General features: G+C 37.6%; 1 protein-coding gene across 1 annotated transcript in view; it reads left to right on the top strand.

Annotated features, from left to right (window-relative positions):
• Nucleotides 1–2,181: 2,181 nt before the first annotated feature.
• Nucleotides 2,182–18,387, top strand: part of LOC149847348 (protein CELLULOSE SYNTHASE INTERACTIVE 3-like) — a 31,892-nt gene continuing 15,686 nt past the window's right edge. Inside the window, exons 1-3 of the mRNA XM_089996953.1 lie at nucleotides 2,182–2,221; nucleotides 2,564–5,642; nucleotides 6,017–8,558. Of these exons, the coding sequence (XP_089853079.1) occupies nucleotides 2,589–5,642; nucleotides 6,017–8,558 (5,596 nt within the window). The 5' untranslated portion in view covers nucleotides 2,182–2,221; nucleotides 2,564–2,588. The remainder of the gene's footprint in view (nucleotides 2,222–2,563; nucleotides 5,643–6,016; nucleotides 8,559–18,387) is intronic.

The raw sequence follows: 18,387 nt of genomic DNA, 5'->3' as shown, positions 1-18,387 counted from the left end.
ACCTTAGGTCTCTATGTGTTAATTAATTTAAACACAGTTTCATAAGGTTGCTTGGCTAAAAAAACATAGAAAAAGAAAGATGATCGTGCTTATTTTATAATTAAAACAATTTATTTAATAAATAATACCGATAACATAGAAGCCATTTGATTCATAGTCACAAACGATCACAATTTTATCATGATATTTTAAAAAGATGATATTCTACTAAAAAATGTGATATTTTCAAAATACCACTGGTTTGAAAATAGCACATTTTGAACCGCTAACACAATAAGAACACTTATGCATATTTTTTCTATTAAATTTTATTTTATTTTTTGTATATTATAAATATATTCTATATTTTTTTTCAAATATTTGATTTTTTTTCAAAATATCATAAGAATTTTCCTCTCGATATTTTCTCAAAATGAGATTTGTGATCATTGTTTGGATCAAGGTTTTCAGACTAAGAAGTGGAGCGGGAAACGATATGGGATGCAGAAACGTTGATATTTTAAATGTATAGGAAGTGAGAAGCGAAAAAAACAACATAAGAATTGAATTAGAATAAAAATGGAACACAAATAAAAGCTAAAATACAAATGATTATTCTTAAATTTTATAATTCTTTTTAGTGTAAGAATTAATTTTTTAACAAAATTTAAAAATGATGATTCCCAATTTAGAGAAAGCACATGAAAGTGAGTGAGAAGGGTGTGAGAAAACACATAAAAACATGAAAAGTATTGAGAAAAAATAGATGGAGTGTGTGAAAAGCACAAGAGAAGGGTGAGAGAATCAGAATTCCCATCAAGCTTTGGAAGTAAAAAGTATTATGAAGCAAGTTTCCAAAAAACAGGCTTTCCACCTATATGAGAACATGTAACTCTTGTTTGGATGCACAGGTTCTCCAAAACATTTTTTTCTACAATTACTTCACACGTTCATTGAAGTATCTTATTTTGTTAAAAAAGTACAAAGGTAATAATTTTTTTCCATAGCCAGCAGGGGCAAAACGAATCAAAATGTATGCAGATATCTGATCCAAATATGGCATGCTAATGATAATTTTTGTATTCGGATCCTTAATCTAAAATTTGAAATGTACTTTGGATCGGATTCTTATCTGCTTGGTTCGATTTTTTTTCTAAAATTCAGATAGGATCAATATTTTAAGCCCGTCTAATTCGGATTCAGACAGAAATCTGATCCCATATAATTTCCTTACATATAAAGAACTTATTTATAATCTCTTTTACTGGATTCGGTTTTATGATGTATCCTAATTGGTCGGATATAGTTCGGACATAAACTCGGATTTGGGTTTACTTTTTGAATTTTGGATTCGGATTTGGTTCTGACGTGATCCGGCCCGTTGGAACCAAAACCTGTTAAGGAAAAAATATAACTAAAATCTGCCCAGGCACCTCCTTCACAGTTACCGTTCTCTCTCTCTCTACCCTTTGCAGTTTTCCGTTACGTTCTACCTTTCGCTTGACTCCTACAGGACGTCCAACGTGCGAAGTCTCTCTCTCTCTCTCTCTCTCTCAATAAAGAGAAAGGGAAGCAGAATAAATAAACCAGGGAGAAAGACTTCTGTATGCGTTAAACCTCCCTTATCATTATTTTACTCTCTCTCTCTCTCTCTGTGGCAATTTCAATTCTTACGAGTGCATATTCTAGTGAAATACCACCTAAGGCTGTAACTATCACTCTGGAGAGACTCTGGGATAATGTGAAATGCAGGAGAAGATCTGCAGCCGATGCATCAGGTGGCCTGCTCATTTCCCTCTTTCTTTTTGTGGGTTTTTGTGCTTTGGTTGTTTCCGTGAAAAAAAAATTAAACCCCAAACAGTATGGAGTTTTTGTGTGTCTCTATCTTGCACTACTTTGTTGTACATTGTGCTCTAGCTTGACCCTTTTGTCTGAAAACCACTGGGGTTTAGTGGATCTCAAAATTGGTAGAGAGATGTTGTTGTTGGTAGTTGAATGCTAGTCGTTTTGATCAAAGGCTACTGAGGAACTGAGCAATTTTCCCCCTTTCTGCTTTGTGCTTTTAGAATTAAGCTTGACTTCCTACTTATATAGTGCTATTTTGGTGTTTTATTGTGATTGTTTTGCCAGAATTTTGATGTGCATCACTGAGAAGATTCGAGCTCACAATTGTAGTTCAAATGGCAGTCTTTCATAACCTTGCTTCTCAAGAGCATAGATCTGTGTCAACTTCTCAACCAAGGTAACATAATTTCTTTTCACATCTGATGTTGTTGGTGCTTCAGCTTGACTGGTAATGGGTTCTCAAATATTGGGTGTCGATCGGTTGAGATGAATATGTGTTGCTTTTAGTTAGTTTTTTCAGTTAGTCAGAATCACACAGTTGATCTAATTTGTGTTTAAAGTTGGTTTTTGTAGCAATCAAGACGACCCAAAAATATTTTTTGAAGCAACATTTTCACATGAGTGATTTTCAATCCAATGAAGTAATAGTATCTTTCTCCTACCTATAATTCTGAGATTTATGCGTATGGCACATAGCTTGTGCTAGGATTATGACAATTGGATCTGCTTTACTACTTAGGGAACTGAATGGGTCAGCAGAAGGCATGGAGGATGCCGATGGGACCATGCCCACAGTTGCCGAATCCATTGAGCAGTTACATGCCAACATGTCCTCCCCACATGAGAAAGAGTTGATCACCTCGAAACTGTTAGGTCTTGCCAAATCAAGGAAGGATGCGAGGATTGCGATCGGTTCCCATTCCCAGGCAATGCCCTTGTTCATTGCGGTGCTGAGGATGGGTACCCCGATTGCAAAATTAAATGTCGCGCTGATTCTTAGTGCATTGTGCAAGGAAGAGGACTTGAGAGTGAAAGTCCTTCTTGGAGGATGTATACCACCATTGCTTGCATTGCTGAAGTCTGATGCAGCTGAGGCAAGGAAAGCAGCTGCAGAGGCGATTTTTGAGGTTTCCTCTGGTGGACTGTCTGATGATCATGTTGGGATGAAGATCTTTGTAACAGAAGGTGTGGTGCCTACTCTATGGGATCAGCTCGATCCAAAGATGAAGCAGGATAAGGTGGTTGAGGGATTTGTAACTGGGGCTCTGAGAAATTTGTGTGGTGACAAGGATGGCTACTGGCGGGCTACACTTGAGGCTGGAGGAGTGGAAATCATTGTGGAGCTCCTATCTTCTAGCAACCCAATTACACAGTCCAATGCAGCTTCGCTCTTGGCTCGTCTGATGTTGGCTTTTAGTGACAGTATTCCCAAGGTGATTGAGGCAGGAGCTGTTGGGCAATTGCTTAATCTTCTTGACTGTGACAATGACATATCTGTTCGTGCTAGTGCAGCTGATGCTTTAGAGGCTCTTTCTTGTAAGTCAGACAGTGCTAAGAAAGCTGTAGTAGATGCTGATGGCATACCTATTTTAATTGGTGCAATAGTGGCTCCTTCTAAAGAGGCTATGCGAGGAGGATGTGGTCAATCTCTCCAGAATCATTCTGTACATGCCTTGGCAAACATTTGTGGTGGGATGCCAACCCTTTTACTGCAGTTTGTTGAGATGTCCAGATCCTCTCGACCATCATCTCCTGTTACAGATGTTATTGGGGCCCTTGCATATGCTCTTATGGTTTTCAATCATAGTTCAGGCATATTAGAACCTTTTGATGCAATGCAGATTGAAAGCCTTTTAGTGAAGCTATTGAATCTACGAGACTCAAGGTTGGTTCAAGAACGTGTCTTTGAGGCTTTAGTAAGTCTTTACGGAAACAGTTACCTATCAAGGGGTATTAGTCATGCAGAAGCAAAGAAAATGCTTGTTGGATTGGTAACTATGGCTGCTACTGAGGTGCAGGAAGATCTGATACACTCTTTGACAAACTTGTGCTCTGGTGACATGAGTATCTGGGAGGCTCTTGGTGAGAGAGAAGGGGTACAATTATTGATATCATTATTTGGCTTATCTAGTGAACAACATCAAGAATATGCAGTGACATTGCTCTCTATCTTGACCCTTCAAGTTGATGACAGTAAATGGGCTATAACAGCTGCAGGTGGTATACCACCACTTGTGCATTTGTTGGAAACTGGCTCTCAAAAGGCAAAGGAGAATGCTGCACATGTACTGTGGAACTTGTGCTGCCACAGTGACGATATACGTGCATGTGTTGAAAGTGCTGGAGCTGTCCCTGCACTCTTATGGTTGCTAAAAACTGGGGGTCCTAAAGGACAAAAGGCTTCTTCTATGGCGCTTAAAAAGCTTATAAGATATGCCGATTCAGCCATTGTTAACCAGTTGCTAGCGTTACTTCTTGGAGATTTGCCAAGTTCAAAGGCCCATGTCATTACTGTTTTAGGTCATGCACTCACTGTGGCATCACATGGAGACCTGGTACAGAAGGGCGCTCCTGCTAATAATGGTCTCCAAACTCTTGTTCAGGCTTTGAACTCTTCTAATGAAGAAACCCAAGAGCACGCTGCTTCTGTTCTAGCTGATCTCTTCAGCATCAGGCAAGATATTTGTGGTAGTCTTGCAACTGATGAAATTATTAACCCATGCATCAAACTTCTAACGAGCAAGACCCAGGTTATTGCTACACAGTCAGCTCGGGTTTTGGGTGCACTTTCCCGTCCAACAAAGGCCACAAATAAGATGTCCTATATGGCTGAAGGTGATGTGTATCCACTAATTAACCTTGCCAAAACTTCATCTATTGATGCTGCTGAGACTGCAATTGCCACTTTGGCCAATCTTCTCTCTGATCCACAGATAGCTTCTGAAGCTATTCTTGAGGACATTGTCTCTCCTCTCACAAAAGTTCTGGGAGAAGGTACAATGGAAGGAAGAAAGAATGCCACACGTGCACTTTACCAATTATTGTGTCATTTTCCCGTTGGTGATGTTCTTACAAGTAGTGTCCAATGTCGCTTCACAGTTCTTGCACTTGTCGCTTTGTTACCTGCAACTGATATGGGGGGAACTGATTCATCTGATGCTCTCGATGTGCTTGCATTGCTAACTAGAACAAAACAATGTGTCAATTCATCTTACCCTCCTTGGTCAGTTCTTGCAGAGGTTTCATCCAGCTTAGATCCATTAGTTCAATGCTTGGCAGTTGGGCTTCCTTCAGTGCAAGACAAGGCAATCAAAATCCTTTCTAGGTTATGTCGTGATCAACCTGCTTTACTTGGAGATTTATTAGCCAGAAGCATACAGTGTGTCACTGGCCTTGCTGAAAGAATTGTGAAGTCATCCAGCTTGGAAGTTAGGGTTGGTGGAGCAGCTCTACTCATTTGTGCCACAAAGGATCATTCAAAGGGCACTCTGGATGCACTTGATGGGTCTTCATACTTAAAGCAGATAATTTATTCTCTGGTTGAAATGGTGAAATATGACTCAGGCACATTAGACTTTAGAAACAAGGAGACTGAAGTTGGTCAGACTACCAGGGCTATAATGGATAAAGGTGTAAACTTTCGAGAAGGAGATGAATTTGTGGTTTCTGATCCAGCAATTATTTTGGGTGGGACAGTTTCTTTGTGGTTGCTATCTATAATTTCTTTATTTCATATGAAGAGCAAAAATAGCATTATGGAAGCAGGTGGACTTGATGTTATTTCTGAGAGGCTTGCAAATTTTACACAGAATCCACAGGCATGTCATATCATTCTTTGAAACTCCTCTAATTTTATTCTGAGGTTAAAGAGTGTGCTGCTTCTGTTTTGCTTCTACCTTTCTGTATTTGGTGAGAGTTGCTAATAAAGTCCACACAAGCATATCTTTTCTTTTTCTTTCTCTTTTAGATGTTTCAGGTTGATTTTGGGAAATTTCTCTGAAGATGAATGCTGCTGAGCAATTTTGCTTTTGCCTTTCCTTGGTTTTCATTTTAATACTTAATTTTCATGTCTATCAAAAGACATGGGCTTGGCAGTTCTTGCTTATAGAGAGGCATGGCATAGTTGTAGATGTCTGTAGCATTCTTTGAGAGAATTCTACTATAACATCTTTGAAATTATTTTCCTTCACAGGCACAGTTGGAGGATAGTGGAGTGTGGGTAAATGCTCTGTTTCTGGCTGTAATGTTCCAGGATGAGAATGCTGTTCTTTCTCCTGCTACCATGCGGATAATACCTTCTCTTGCATCATTACTCAAGTCTGAAGAAGTGATCAACAGATATTTTGCTGCTCAGGCTGTTGCAAGTCTGGTTTCTCATGGAAGTAAAGGGACACTTCTTGCTATTGCTAATTCAGGTGCTGTTGGAGGATTAATAACACTTATTGGTACCATAGAATCAGATATGTCAAACCTTGTTGCTCTGAGTGAAGAATTTTCTCTGGCACGCCACCCTGATCAGGTCATTCTTGAACGCCTTTTTGAGATGGAAGATGTGAGAGTTGGAGCTACTGCCCGTAAATCTATACCTCTATTGGTGGACCTCCTGAAACCAATGCCAGATAGGCCTGGTGCACCTCCAATTGCTGTTCATCTACTGGCCATCTTAGCAGAGGGAAGTGATGCAAACAAATTGGCGATTGCAGAAACAGGGGCTCTGGAAGCTTTAACAAAATACCTGTCTCTAAGTCCTCAGGATTCTACAGAAACCACAATCTCTGACCTCTTCAGAATTTTATTTGGCAATCCTGACTTGCTTCATCATGAAGCAGCACGAAGTTCTTTAAACCAACTCATCGCTGTTCTGAAATTGGGTTCAAGAAGTGCTAGGTATAGTTCTGTTATGGCTCTTCAAAGACTGTTTGATGCTGAGAACAACAGAGATATGGAAATAGCTAAGCAGGCTATCCAGCCATTGGTTGACATGCTTGATACAGGATCTGAGAGAGAACAACATGCTGCTCTTATCGCTTTGATCAAGTTATCTTCAGGAAATACTTCAAAAGCTCTTCATGTCATGGAAGCAAAAGGCAGTCCACTTGAGAGCTTGCACAAAATTTTGTCAAGTCCTTGTTCTATGGACTTGAAGAAAAATGCTGCAGACTTCTGCTTTCTTCTATTTGGTAATGTTAAGGTTCGAGCAATGCCAATTGCAACAGAATGTTTGGCCCCTCTTATATCTCTTATGGCTTCAGATATGAGCGAAGTTGTAGAATCAAGTGTACGTGCTTTTGAGCGGCTACTGGAAGATGAACAGCATGCAGAGCTTGCAGCTTCATCTGAAGTAGTGGATCTGCTTGTTGGGTTGGTTTCTGGATTGAATTATGAACTTAATGAGGCATCAATTAGTGCCCTAATAAAGTTGGGAAATGACCGCCCTAAGTGTAAGCTAGATATGGTTAAGGCAGGGATTGTCGAAAGTTCCCTCAAGATACTTCCAGTTGCGCCATGTTCTCTTTGCTCTTTGATTGCAGAATTACTCCGCATTTTAACCGATAACAGTGGAATTGCAAGAAGCTCAGCCACTGTCATGATGGTGGAACCACTTTTCTTAGTGTTGCTTCAACCAGATTTTAGCATGTGGGGACAGCACAGTGCCTTGCAAGCACTTGTAAATATTTTAGAGAAGCCTCAAAGCCTTGCTTCCCTGAAGCTCACACCCAGCCAGGTTATGGGGCCATTAATATCATTTCTTGAGTCCCCATCCCAAGCTATTCAGCAGCTTGGCACTGAACTTCTTTCACACCTTCTAGCTCAGGAGCATTTCCAACAAGATATTACAACTCAGAATGCAATTGTTCCTCTTGTGCAGCTTGCAGGAATTGGAATTTTAAGTCTACAACAAACAGCAGTAAAATCACTTGAGAGCATTTCTATGACTTGGCCTAATGCTGTTGCAGATGCTGGGGGAATTTTTGAACTTTCTAAAGTTATTATCCAACAGGACCCTCAACCACCTCAAGCGCTGTGGGAATCAGCAGCGTTGGTCCTATCAAATGTCTTGCGGTCTAATTCTCAATACTATTTCAAAGTTTCTCTTGTGGTCTTGGTTCATTTGTTGCATTCTACGCTGGAGGAAACTATTATTGTTGCTCTTAACGCACTGATAGTTCAAGAAAGAAATGATGCAACTAGTGCTGTAGTCTTGGCACAGAATGGAGCCATAGATGCATTGCTGGAACTTCTAAGATCTCATCGGTGTGAAGAAGCTGCAGGAAGATTGCTTGAAGCTATATTTAACAATGGAAAGGTGAGAGAAATGAAAGTGTCCAAGTATGCAATTGCTCCTTTATCACAATACCTCTTAGATCTACAGACAAGATCTCAGCCTGCCAAGCTGTTGGCAGCACTTGCACTTGGTGATCTATTCCAGAATGAAGGGCTTGCTAGAACCAGTGATTCTGTATCTGCCTGTCGTGCCCTGATAAGTCTCCTAGAGGATCATCCTACAGAAGAAATGAAAATGGTTGCAATATGTGCATTGCAGAATCTAGTTATGAACAGCAGGAGAAATAGGCGAGCTGTTGCAGAAGGAGGGGGTGTATTAGTGATACAGGAGCTGCTTCTCTCTCCGAACTCAGATGTAGTTGGGCAGGCTGCTTTGCTGATTAAGTTCCTATTCTCCAATCACACTCTTCAAGAATATGTGTCCAATGAACTGATTAGGTCTCTGACAGGTAAACTTTGTTTTGAGTTGACGTTAGTTTGTAACTCTCATCTTGCAAGATTGTCTATAGGTATCTATGCACTGGTAACTTTTCTGCTGCTTTTCTTCTCATTGTTAGGACGTCTTGATCGAAAGTATGAAAATAAGGTTCTATAATGAATCATCCAATAATGTGTTCATCAAAAGTAAGTGAAATCAAATATCCTATAAAGACCTAAAGCATTTCTCCTTCACAAAATCTTATAGTATCTCTATCGCTTTGTTTTCATGTTATCAGGGGCTCACAGGTTTTTTTTATCCTTCCTGTTAGCCTATGTCACATGGACACTCCATTTTGACTCCTGATCTATATCCCCTTGTTAAATTATATGTATGCAGTTTTTGTTTCGAGTTGGGGGTATTTTGGTCTTTTCCCTTTGAATAAAATATCCACTAGGGATAATAGTTTTTAGTATTTTTACTTTTATTTTTTGTCTTTTATCAAAAGACTAGGGGCTCTTTGGGCATTGGTCCAAAGAGTCGTTGGGGGTGCCCAACGGTCATAAATATGACCGTTGGGAGCTCCCAACAGCCCCTCCTACTTGGGTCACTTTGTGTATAAATAAGGGTTAAAAAACCCTTGTTCTTTAATGTTTGTGTTAAGCATTTGATGAATAATATCCTATATTTTTACACTCTTGTTATTGCCTTATTGGCTTTTGTTTAGTTCCATAGTGAACTTGTGCATGTGCACGTGTGTAAGTGTGATCTTGTAATCCCTTGGTGGCTAGTATTTGTGCTTCCGTGTATTTTATTGCATGGTATCGGAGCCATTGTGCTCTTGGACTTGTGGAAGGTTGCTATTGTTAAGATAAGCTTCTAATATATATCTATATGTATATATATATATATATATATATATATATATATATATATATATATATATATATATGTAAACTGAAATACCCCATCAGGGGTATTTCAATCATTTTACACTATAATTGAAGTAATCCTATTAGGGGCTGACTTTATAATTATTATTTTTGTTTTTTGTATTTTTCCTTTTGGTACCTTTGATTAGGACAACTCCAACTAGCTGTTGGGTTGCTCCCTATCCCTCTTGCTTGTTATAAATAGGGCTTCAAGCCCTTGTAAATATTATTTCTTTCAAAGCATTTTGTGGAATACAAAGGCATTTATTTTTTACCCTTGTGTGGGTGGTTGGATCAATCAATTAATGTTTTTATTGGTTGATTGTGTTATTGTAAGTTTATAAGAGACACTTAGTTTTGCCTTTGTTTTTATTTCATTACATGGTATCAGAGCTTTGGTGCTCTTGGGTTGTTATTCATTTGGAAAGGCCAAGAGGAGGATCGTGAGACTGGTAGAGCAATTGTTCGTAGGATCATTGCATCGAGAAGTGCACCATCAAGATCTTCTCAACAAAATTATTGCTACTTTCTTTTTTCTACCTCTTTTTTTTCCATTATTGTAAAAAATGGAGGATAAAAAAAAAGTGATCGTCTTCGTTCTCGTAAGACTTAATGATACTAACTATGTGATGCGGGCATCCATAGTGAAACACAAAATATGAAAAAAAGGTCTATGGGGTTTTGTTGATGTCACTGAAAGGGAGCCCAAACTTATACTTACCAAGATTGAAAATGAAAAGGATGTGGCTCTTCAAGGAGAAGAGATGTTTAAGGCCGTCACTAAATATGAGAACAAATGGAAAGAGTGGACGGTGAATTATTCCAAGATAATTGGATGGCTCATCAATAGTCAACAACAACAACAACTACGCCTTCATCCCAAAACAATTGGGGTCGGTGATATGAATAAAAAAAGAAAATCATTCTGGGTCTTCCACATGAATCCTTCTCCTCCAATCATTTCTATCCAATGTCATGTCCTCGGTGAGGTTCAAAGCATTCATATCCTTTCCTATCATCTCCATCCAAGTCTTCCTAGGCCTACCCCGACCTCTTTTAACTAATATATATTTCCCATTTCTCCATCCTTCTAACTGGAGCATCATTAGGCATTCGTCGAATATGTCCAAACCACCGTAAACGATTCTCTCTCATCTTATTTTCAATGGGTGCAACACCTACCTTCTTACGTATCTCCTCGTTCCGAATCTTATCTTTTATTGTATTTTCACACATCCATCTAAGCATACACATCTCAGCTACACTCATTTTTTGAATATGATGTCTCTGTGAAAATATCTCAAAAAGAGATAAAGTGTGCGATAAGCACAACACCACCAATGTGCACAAATGCACAAGAACACTTAGAACAAATGTACACAAAGGTACAATAAAGAAACTCAAATGCACAAAGGCATACAAAATATAAAGAATTTTATTGAGAGGCTTGGAGAACAAAAGCTCCAAGAAGTAAGTATTACAAAGGGGGAACTCCCCTATTTATAATGAGAAAGGAAGCCTTGGAGGGGCTCCACTAGCTGTTGGAGCCCCTCCAATGGTTAGAATTCTAACCGTTGGAGAGGCTCAACAGCTAGTGTTGAGCCCTCCAAGTTGACTTTGAGTCAACACAAAAAAAGACAAAAAATGAAAAAGAAAAAAGAAAAAGAATAAAAGTGAAAAAGCAAAAAGAATTACAGCATATTCATAATTATGAATATGCGCAAAAGGTGAATGACTAAAATACCCTTGCGGGTTTTACAAGAAAAGAAAAGAAACAAAAAGAAACATACATATTTACATATATATAAAGATAGATACATATACATATATACGTGATATATATATGTATATGTATCTCTCTTTATATATATATATATATATATGTAAATATTTACATAAAGAGAGATACATTTTAACACCCTCCCTCAAACTTAGGGCACAATGACCGAAAGTTTGCTAAGGAGAAAGTTGAATCTTGGAGAGCAAAGCGCCTTGGTGAAGAAATCTGCCAACTGATATTCTGACGTTACATAAGGAAGGTCGATGACTTTTTGTAGATATGCCTCTCGGACATAATGGCAGTCCATCTCAATATGCTTTGTCCGCTCATGAAACGTGTGATTCTTAGCAATATAGATTGCACTCTTATTATCACAACACAACTTTGTGGGTTCTTGAATTGGAATCCCCATGTCTTGCAACAACTGATGAATCCAGACAATCTCCATAGTTGTAGACGTCATGGCTCGATATTCTGCTTCGGTGGATGATAGAGACACCTTCCGTTGTTTCTTACATCTCCATGAGATCAGGGATTCACCTAAGAAAATGCAAAAGCCTGTAGTGGAGTGACGGTTATTTGGGTCACCTCCCCAATCAGAGTCAGTATATGCAATTAAATTCAACTCAGAAGAAGAGGAAAGGAAAACTCCCTTGTTTAAAGTTCCCTTTAAGTATCTGACAACTCGGAGAACGGCACTCATATGAACGGATGTAGGAGCATGCTGAAATTGGCTTGCAGTATGCACGGCATGAGAGATGTCCGGCCTTGTGATGCTAAGATACATTAGAGATCCCACAAGTTGCCGGTAGGGGGTAGGATCCTCCAAAGGTTTCCCATCATCGATCTTCATTTTTGATCCCACAACTTCAGGGGTCTCACAGATTTTATCATCAGTAATACCTGATCTGTCAAGAATCTCACAGGCAAGTTTAGTTTGAGACAAAAAATAGCCTCTATGAGAGTAAGCTACCTCGATACCAAGAAAGTAAGTCAGATACCCCAGGTCTGACATTTCAAACCTTTCTTTTAAAGTGGTTTTAATGTTTCTGATGCCCTTTATGTCACTACCTATTATCAACATATCATCAACATACAACAGTAAAATCACAATTCCTGCATCAGACTTTTTGACAAACAGAGCAATGTCAGTGTAGCATGAGGAAAAACCATTTTGAACCATTACATCATTAAATCGATCATACCAAGCCTTAGGGGCTTGTTTTAAACCATAAAGCGCTTTTTGCAAACGAAGGACTTTCCCCTTTGGTACGTTCATACCAGGAGGAACATCCATGTAGACTTCTTCATTAAGATCCCCATTTAGAAATGCATTTTTAACATCCATTTGGTAAATATTCTATTTTTTAATAGATGCAATGGTGATCAAACACCTTACAGTAACCATTCGTGCAACAGGAGCAAAGGTTTCTTCGTAATCGATGCCGTATTCTTGACTATATCCTTTTGCGACAAGACGGGCTTTATATCTTTCGAGAGTGCCATCACTCTTGGTTTTGACTTTAAAAACCCATCTACATCCTATTGTTTTCTTTCCTTCTGGAAGACATTGAAAAACCCACGTTTTGGCTTTGTTGAGGGCTCTAAGTTCGTTGTCCATGGCATCCCTCCATTCAATCATTTCCTTAGCTTCTTTAAAATTTCTAGGTTCTTGATATGAGTGAATGTCACTAAGGCATGCCCTATGTTTTGGAGAAAAAGACTCATAGGATATAAATCTAGAAGGATTTTTCCTAGATCTTCCAGTTCTTCGAGAATTGTTGGAAGATTCACTAAGATCACTATATTTCTCTATTGCACTTCTAAAAGTGCCTTTATCTCTATGAGTATAGGTAATGGGTTCATTTATCATTTCTTCTTCATCATGAATGGTTTGAAGAATGCTTTTACTTATATCCTCATTCTCTTTTAATTCATCATCGCTAAAAAAAATCTTCATTTCTAGATAATAGTTCAAACAAAAAAGAATAATCAGCATTATCTTCATGATTTTTGTGTTCTTCAAAACCACTTATGTTTTCTAAAAAGGTTACATTTCTTGAAACATATAGTTTATCATTTTTAATATCATAACATCTAAACCCTTTTTGAGTTTCCGAATATCCCAAAAAAGCACAAGGAATAGCTTTGGGAGATAATTTATCATTCTTATCGGTGAGAACAAAACATTTACAACAAAAAATTCTTAACCTATTGTAGTCGGGTTCTTTTTTATACAAGATTTCATATGGAGATATTTGATTCAAGTTTTTGGATGGAAGTCGGTTGATGAGATAAACCGATGCAAGAGCCGCTTCGGCCCAAAATCTTTTTGGATTTTTTTGAGAAATTAGTAAAGTTCTTGTAGTTTCAATTATGTGACTATGTTTACGTTCGGCCAACCCATTTTGTTGGGGAGTTTTGGGACAAGACCTTTGATGAACAATCCCATTATTTTCAATATAACTTTTGAAATCATTTGAGAGATATTCTCCCCCGGAATCGGTTCTAAAAATTTGTAACTTACTATTGAATTGATTTTGTATTAACATGTGAAAGATCTTGAAAGTAGAAAAAACCTCATGTTTATGTTTGAGGAAGTATATCCAACTATACCTTGAAAAATCATCCACATAAATAACATAATATGAAAAACCTCCCTTAGACACAACGGGTGCCGGTCCCCATACATCTGAATGCACAATTTCAAAAGGTTTGGTTGAAAACATAGTTCTTTGTCCAAAAGGTAAGCTTCTCATTTTACCAAGAATGCAATCATTACAATTGAAATTGTCTTTACATAAGGTTTTAGCAAAATGTAAATACGAAAGCTTGACAATATTTGGATGCTCAAGGCGTTTATGCCAAACATTTATATCCTTATGTTGGGCAACATTACAAAAAGAGGTTTTTGGAATTTGAAGAAACTCCATGAGATAAAGATCTCCCTTCCTAGAGCCTTCCCCAATCAACTTCTCGGACCGGCGATCCTGTATCCAACATTTATTTGATGAGAATTTGATATCACACCCATGATCCGATAGTTGAGAGACGGAAAGCAAATTTAAATTTAGTTTTGGTATAAATCTAACTTTTGGAATAAAAAAACCTTGTCTTTCAAAATCACCAATTCCTTTTATTTCAAGAGAAGCCCCATCCACGGTGGAGACAAAAGAGGGTGACAAATTTTTTGAGTATTTAGAAAGTGAAAAAACATTTGGAGTCATATGAAAGGATGCACCCGAGTCTAAGAGCCAAAGAGTCTTACCGGGAGGAGAGAAGGTGGTCATGGCGGCTCCGGAAACGGATCCCTTGATGAGTGGTTGAAGAGCTTCCATGATTTGATTGAGAGCCAAAGTAGCATGATTGGAAGTAGAAGGACCTTCCTCCTTAGTTGATTGGAAAGTAGTAGACATAGCCACCATCTTCTTCCATTTAGGGCATACCGGTTTAATGTTACCCGGTTCTTTGCAAAAATGGCATATGATCTTACTATAATCTCTCCTTCCATAATGCTCACCATTTTCTCTTCCTCCTTGATTTTTGTTAAAATGAGGGGGTTTATAGATTTTAACATTATTCCCCGGTCTTGAGACGGCATAAACACCCTCATCCTCATCTTTAGAGGGGACGGCCAACACACTTAGATTGGTTTTATTCATTCCCAATCTAGTTTCTTCTCCACTTAATTTGGTAAGCACATCTTCCAACGGAGGGGAAGAGAAAGAAGATAAGAGAGAGGATCTAGTTTGTTCAAACTCGGGTCTAAGCCCATTTAAAAAATTGAAGAAATGATCTTCTTCTAATTGTTTGGCTCTCAATTCAATAGCCTCACCACTCCATTTAGGTTCTTGGAGGGCAAGCTCATCCTAAATAGTGGATAACTCGGCGAAATACTCTCTAACGGACATTTCTCCTTGTTGAAGGGTTAAGGCCTTCTTTTGGAGATAGTATTTATGGGACAAATCTCTTGAAGTATACATTCTTTCAAGATATTCCCATACTTGACATGCCTTTTTGAACTTTAGAATATTGACATTAATTTTGGTCTCAACCGAAGAGAAGAACCATGAGAGTATTTTGTAGTTTTTCATTTCCCATTCTTCATGCTTCTTATTGTAATCTTCAAAAGCCTTTTCTCTTTCTTCTCCCTCAAGAACCTTGATCTCCCCTTTGTCAAGGGTAGTAATTTTTGGTACGGGTTCGGGAATAGTTCCTTGAACATATCCCCAAAGACCCTTTCCTTTTATATGGGCTTCCATATTCCCGGCCCATACATGATAATTCGTTCCATTCAATTTGAAGCCAAGAGAGAAGTGAGAATCCTTTTCGCCCATTAGAGAGGATACAAAGAGAAATAAATGCGTACCACAATGCGAAATGAGTCCCTTCTTGATGTAGGAAGCTTCCAAAATATAGAATGAAGAGCCGAGTCTTCACTTCAACCACCACAACTTAATGGCACGCTTTACGAGGTATTCCAACGAAGAGAAAAAAGAGCACGATCTTCTTTTCCTTTAAGCCTAGCTTTGATACCATGTGAAAATATCTCAAAAAGAGATAAAGTGTGCGATAAGCACAACACCACCAATGTGCACAAATGCACAAGAACACTTAGAACAAATGTACACAAAGGTACAATAAAGAAACTCAAATGCACAAAGGCATACAAAATATAAAGAATTTTATTGAGAGGCTTGGAGAACAAAAGCTCCAAGAAGTAAGTATTACAAAGGGGGAACTCCCCTATTTATAATGAGAAAGGAAGCCTTGGAGGGGCTCCACTAGCTGTTGGAGCCCCTCCAATGGTTAGAATTCTAACCGTTGGAGAGGCTCAACAGCTAGTGTTGAGCCCTCCAAGTTGACTTTGAGTCAACACAAAAAAAGACAAAAAATGAAAAAGAAAAAAGAAAAAGAATAAAAGTGAAAAAGCAAAAAGAATTACAGCATATTCATAATTATGAATATGCGCAAAAGGTGAATGACTAAAATACCCTTGCGGGTTTTACAAGAAAAGAAAAGAAACAAAAAGAAACATACATATTTACATATATATATAAAGATAGATACATATACATATATACGTGATATATATATGTATATGTATCTCTCTTTATATATATATGTAAATATTTACATAAAGAGAGATACATTTTAACAGTCTCTTGGCAGCCCAACATTCCGTACCATATAGTAAAGCGGGCCTAATAGTCTTCCTATAAAACTTTTCCTTCAACCGCAATGGCATTTTACGATCGCACAACACTCCAATTGTACTTTTCCATTTTATCCACCCAACCTTTATCTTATGATTTACATCTCCATCAATTTCTCCATACTTTTGAATGATAGATACCAAATATTTGAAACAATCATCCACTGGTATTTCTTGCTCACCAAGCTTTACTACACTCCCATCACTACTTCGTTGCTTACTAAACCGACATTTCATATATTTTGTCTTACTTTTACTCAACTTAAAACCTCTTGCTTCCAATGTCTGTCTCCATAATTCTAACTTAGCATTAACCCCAGCTCTAGACTCATCAATCAAAACAATATCATCAGCAAACAACATACACCATTGCACATTTTCTTGAATTGATCTTGTAAGCTCATCAATAGTGTTGACATAAAAAAATGCTCTAGCTTAGCAAAATTTGATTTTGCTAGTGATGCATAGAAGTATCTTAAAGATATGTATAATCTCAAGGATATTGCTCACATATGCAATTTGCAAAATAAAGTGAGATCTATGACCCAAGGAGGGATGAGCATTAGGAAATATTATAATGCTCTCTCTCTTCTTTGGGATGAATTGGATTTTCTAGAGCAAAAATAACATTTTTCCCAAGATGTAGAACTCTGTGAAAAATAAATTAGAATGGAACATTTCTATCAATTTGTTAATGGGCTTAGACCCAAATTTGAAGGGACCAAATTGGCCCTTCTTCGTAGAGGAGGTGTACCTACCACGGTTGAACTCTTGAAGAGTTAACTATGGAGGAAAATAGGTTAAAAAATCACCTCTTCAAAAGCTGAAGAATTCATGCTTGCTATGTCAAAGCCCTAAAATCACACTAAGAGTTATAAACCTCTTCATTTTGTAAGAAATAATGAGATTGAAAGAAATTCTAATGACTATGGAAGAAGTCAAAATGATAAAAGAGGCGATCATGAATACAAGAAGAATGACAAAATAATATGTTATCATTGCTATGAGCCAGGACACATCAATTTTTTTTGCCCCAAAAGAAGGAAAAAAATCAAAGAGATGATAAGAAGGTGACTTTGGTGAGACCATCTTTTGAAAGAAATGGTGTAGACGACTCCAAATGCATCGACTCATTATCCTTGTCACAACTCATGGAGGCACTATAACTAATGTTAAAAAATCAAGCATCTTTCTTCTCAGATTTAGTTGTATCTACAAGTGGTGACCCCAATAAGACTTCTTGGATTCTTGATTCCGATGCTTCTTTCCATATGACCTCAAATGAGTCCATATTATCCGAATGTCATACTAACCCAAACGATTCTTATGTTTTAACCGCCGATGAAACTTCCTTAAAAATTAAAAGTTTTGGGGATTTTAAAAAACAACAAACTTTCTTTATACCAAATATTAAAGTAGTACCAAAATTGAATTTAAACCTCTTATCCGTTTCTCAAATTGCGGATCCTGAATATAAAATTTTGTTTTCATGTAATGATTGTTTAATACAAGATCTCCAGTTCGAGAAGGCGATTGGGTGAGGCCATAAAAAAAGAGATTTCTATGTTATTAAAAATCTTGAATTATCAAAACATCATTTTTGTAATTTTATAAAAAAGAAAGATATAGAAAATTGACACAAAAGACTAAAACATCCTAGTGTGTCCAAATTACATTTGTTTCCATTTCTTACAAGTTATAAAGAAAGAGATTTTGTTTGTGAAGATTGCATCCTTGGTAAAATAAAATCTTTACCCTTTGGGCCTAGTCATTTTATATCTAAAAATCCATTTGAATCGATACATTTAGATGTATGGAGACCGACTCCAGTTATATCCAAATGAGTATCTTATTATGTTGTGTTTGTGGATGATTATATTAAACACTCTTGGATATATTTTCTTAAACAAAAATCCGAAGTATTTGATTATTT

The sequence above is a fragment of the Nuphar pumila genome, chromosome 2, assembly GCF_984573655.1.
Source record: "Nuphar pumila chromosome 2, dmNupPumi1.hap1.1, whole genome shotgun sequence".
NCBI lineage: Eukaryota > Viridiplantae > Streptophyta > Magnoliopsida > Nymphaeales > Nymphaeaceae > Nuphar > Nuphar pumila.
The sequence above is the reverse complement of the archived record's forward strand: the minus strand, read 5'-3'. Positions and strand labels throughout refer to the sequence as shown.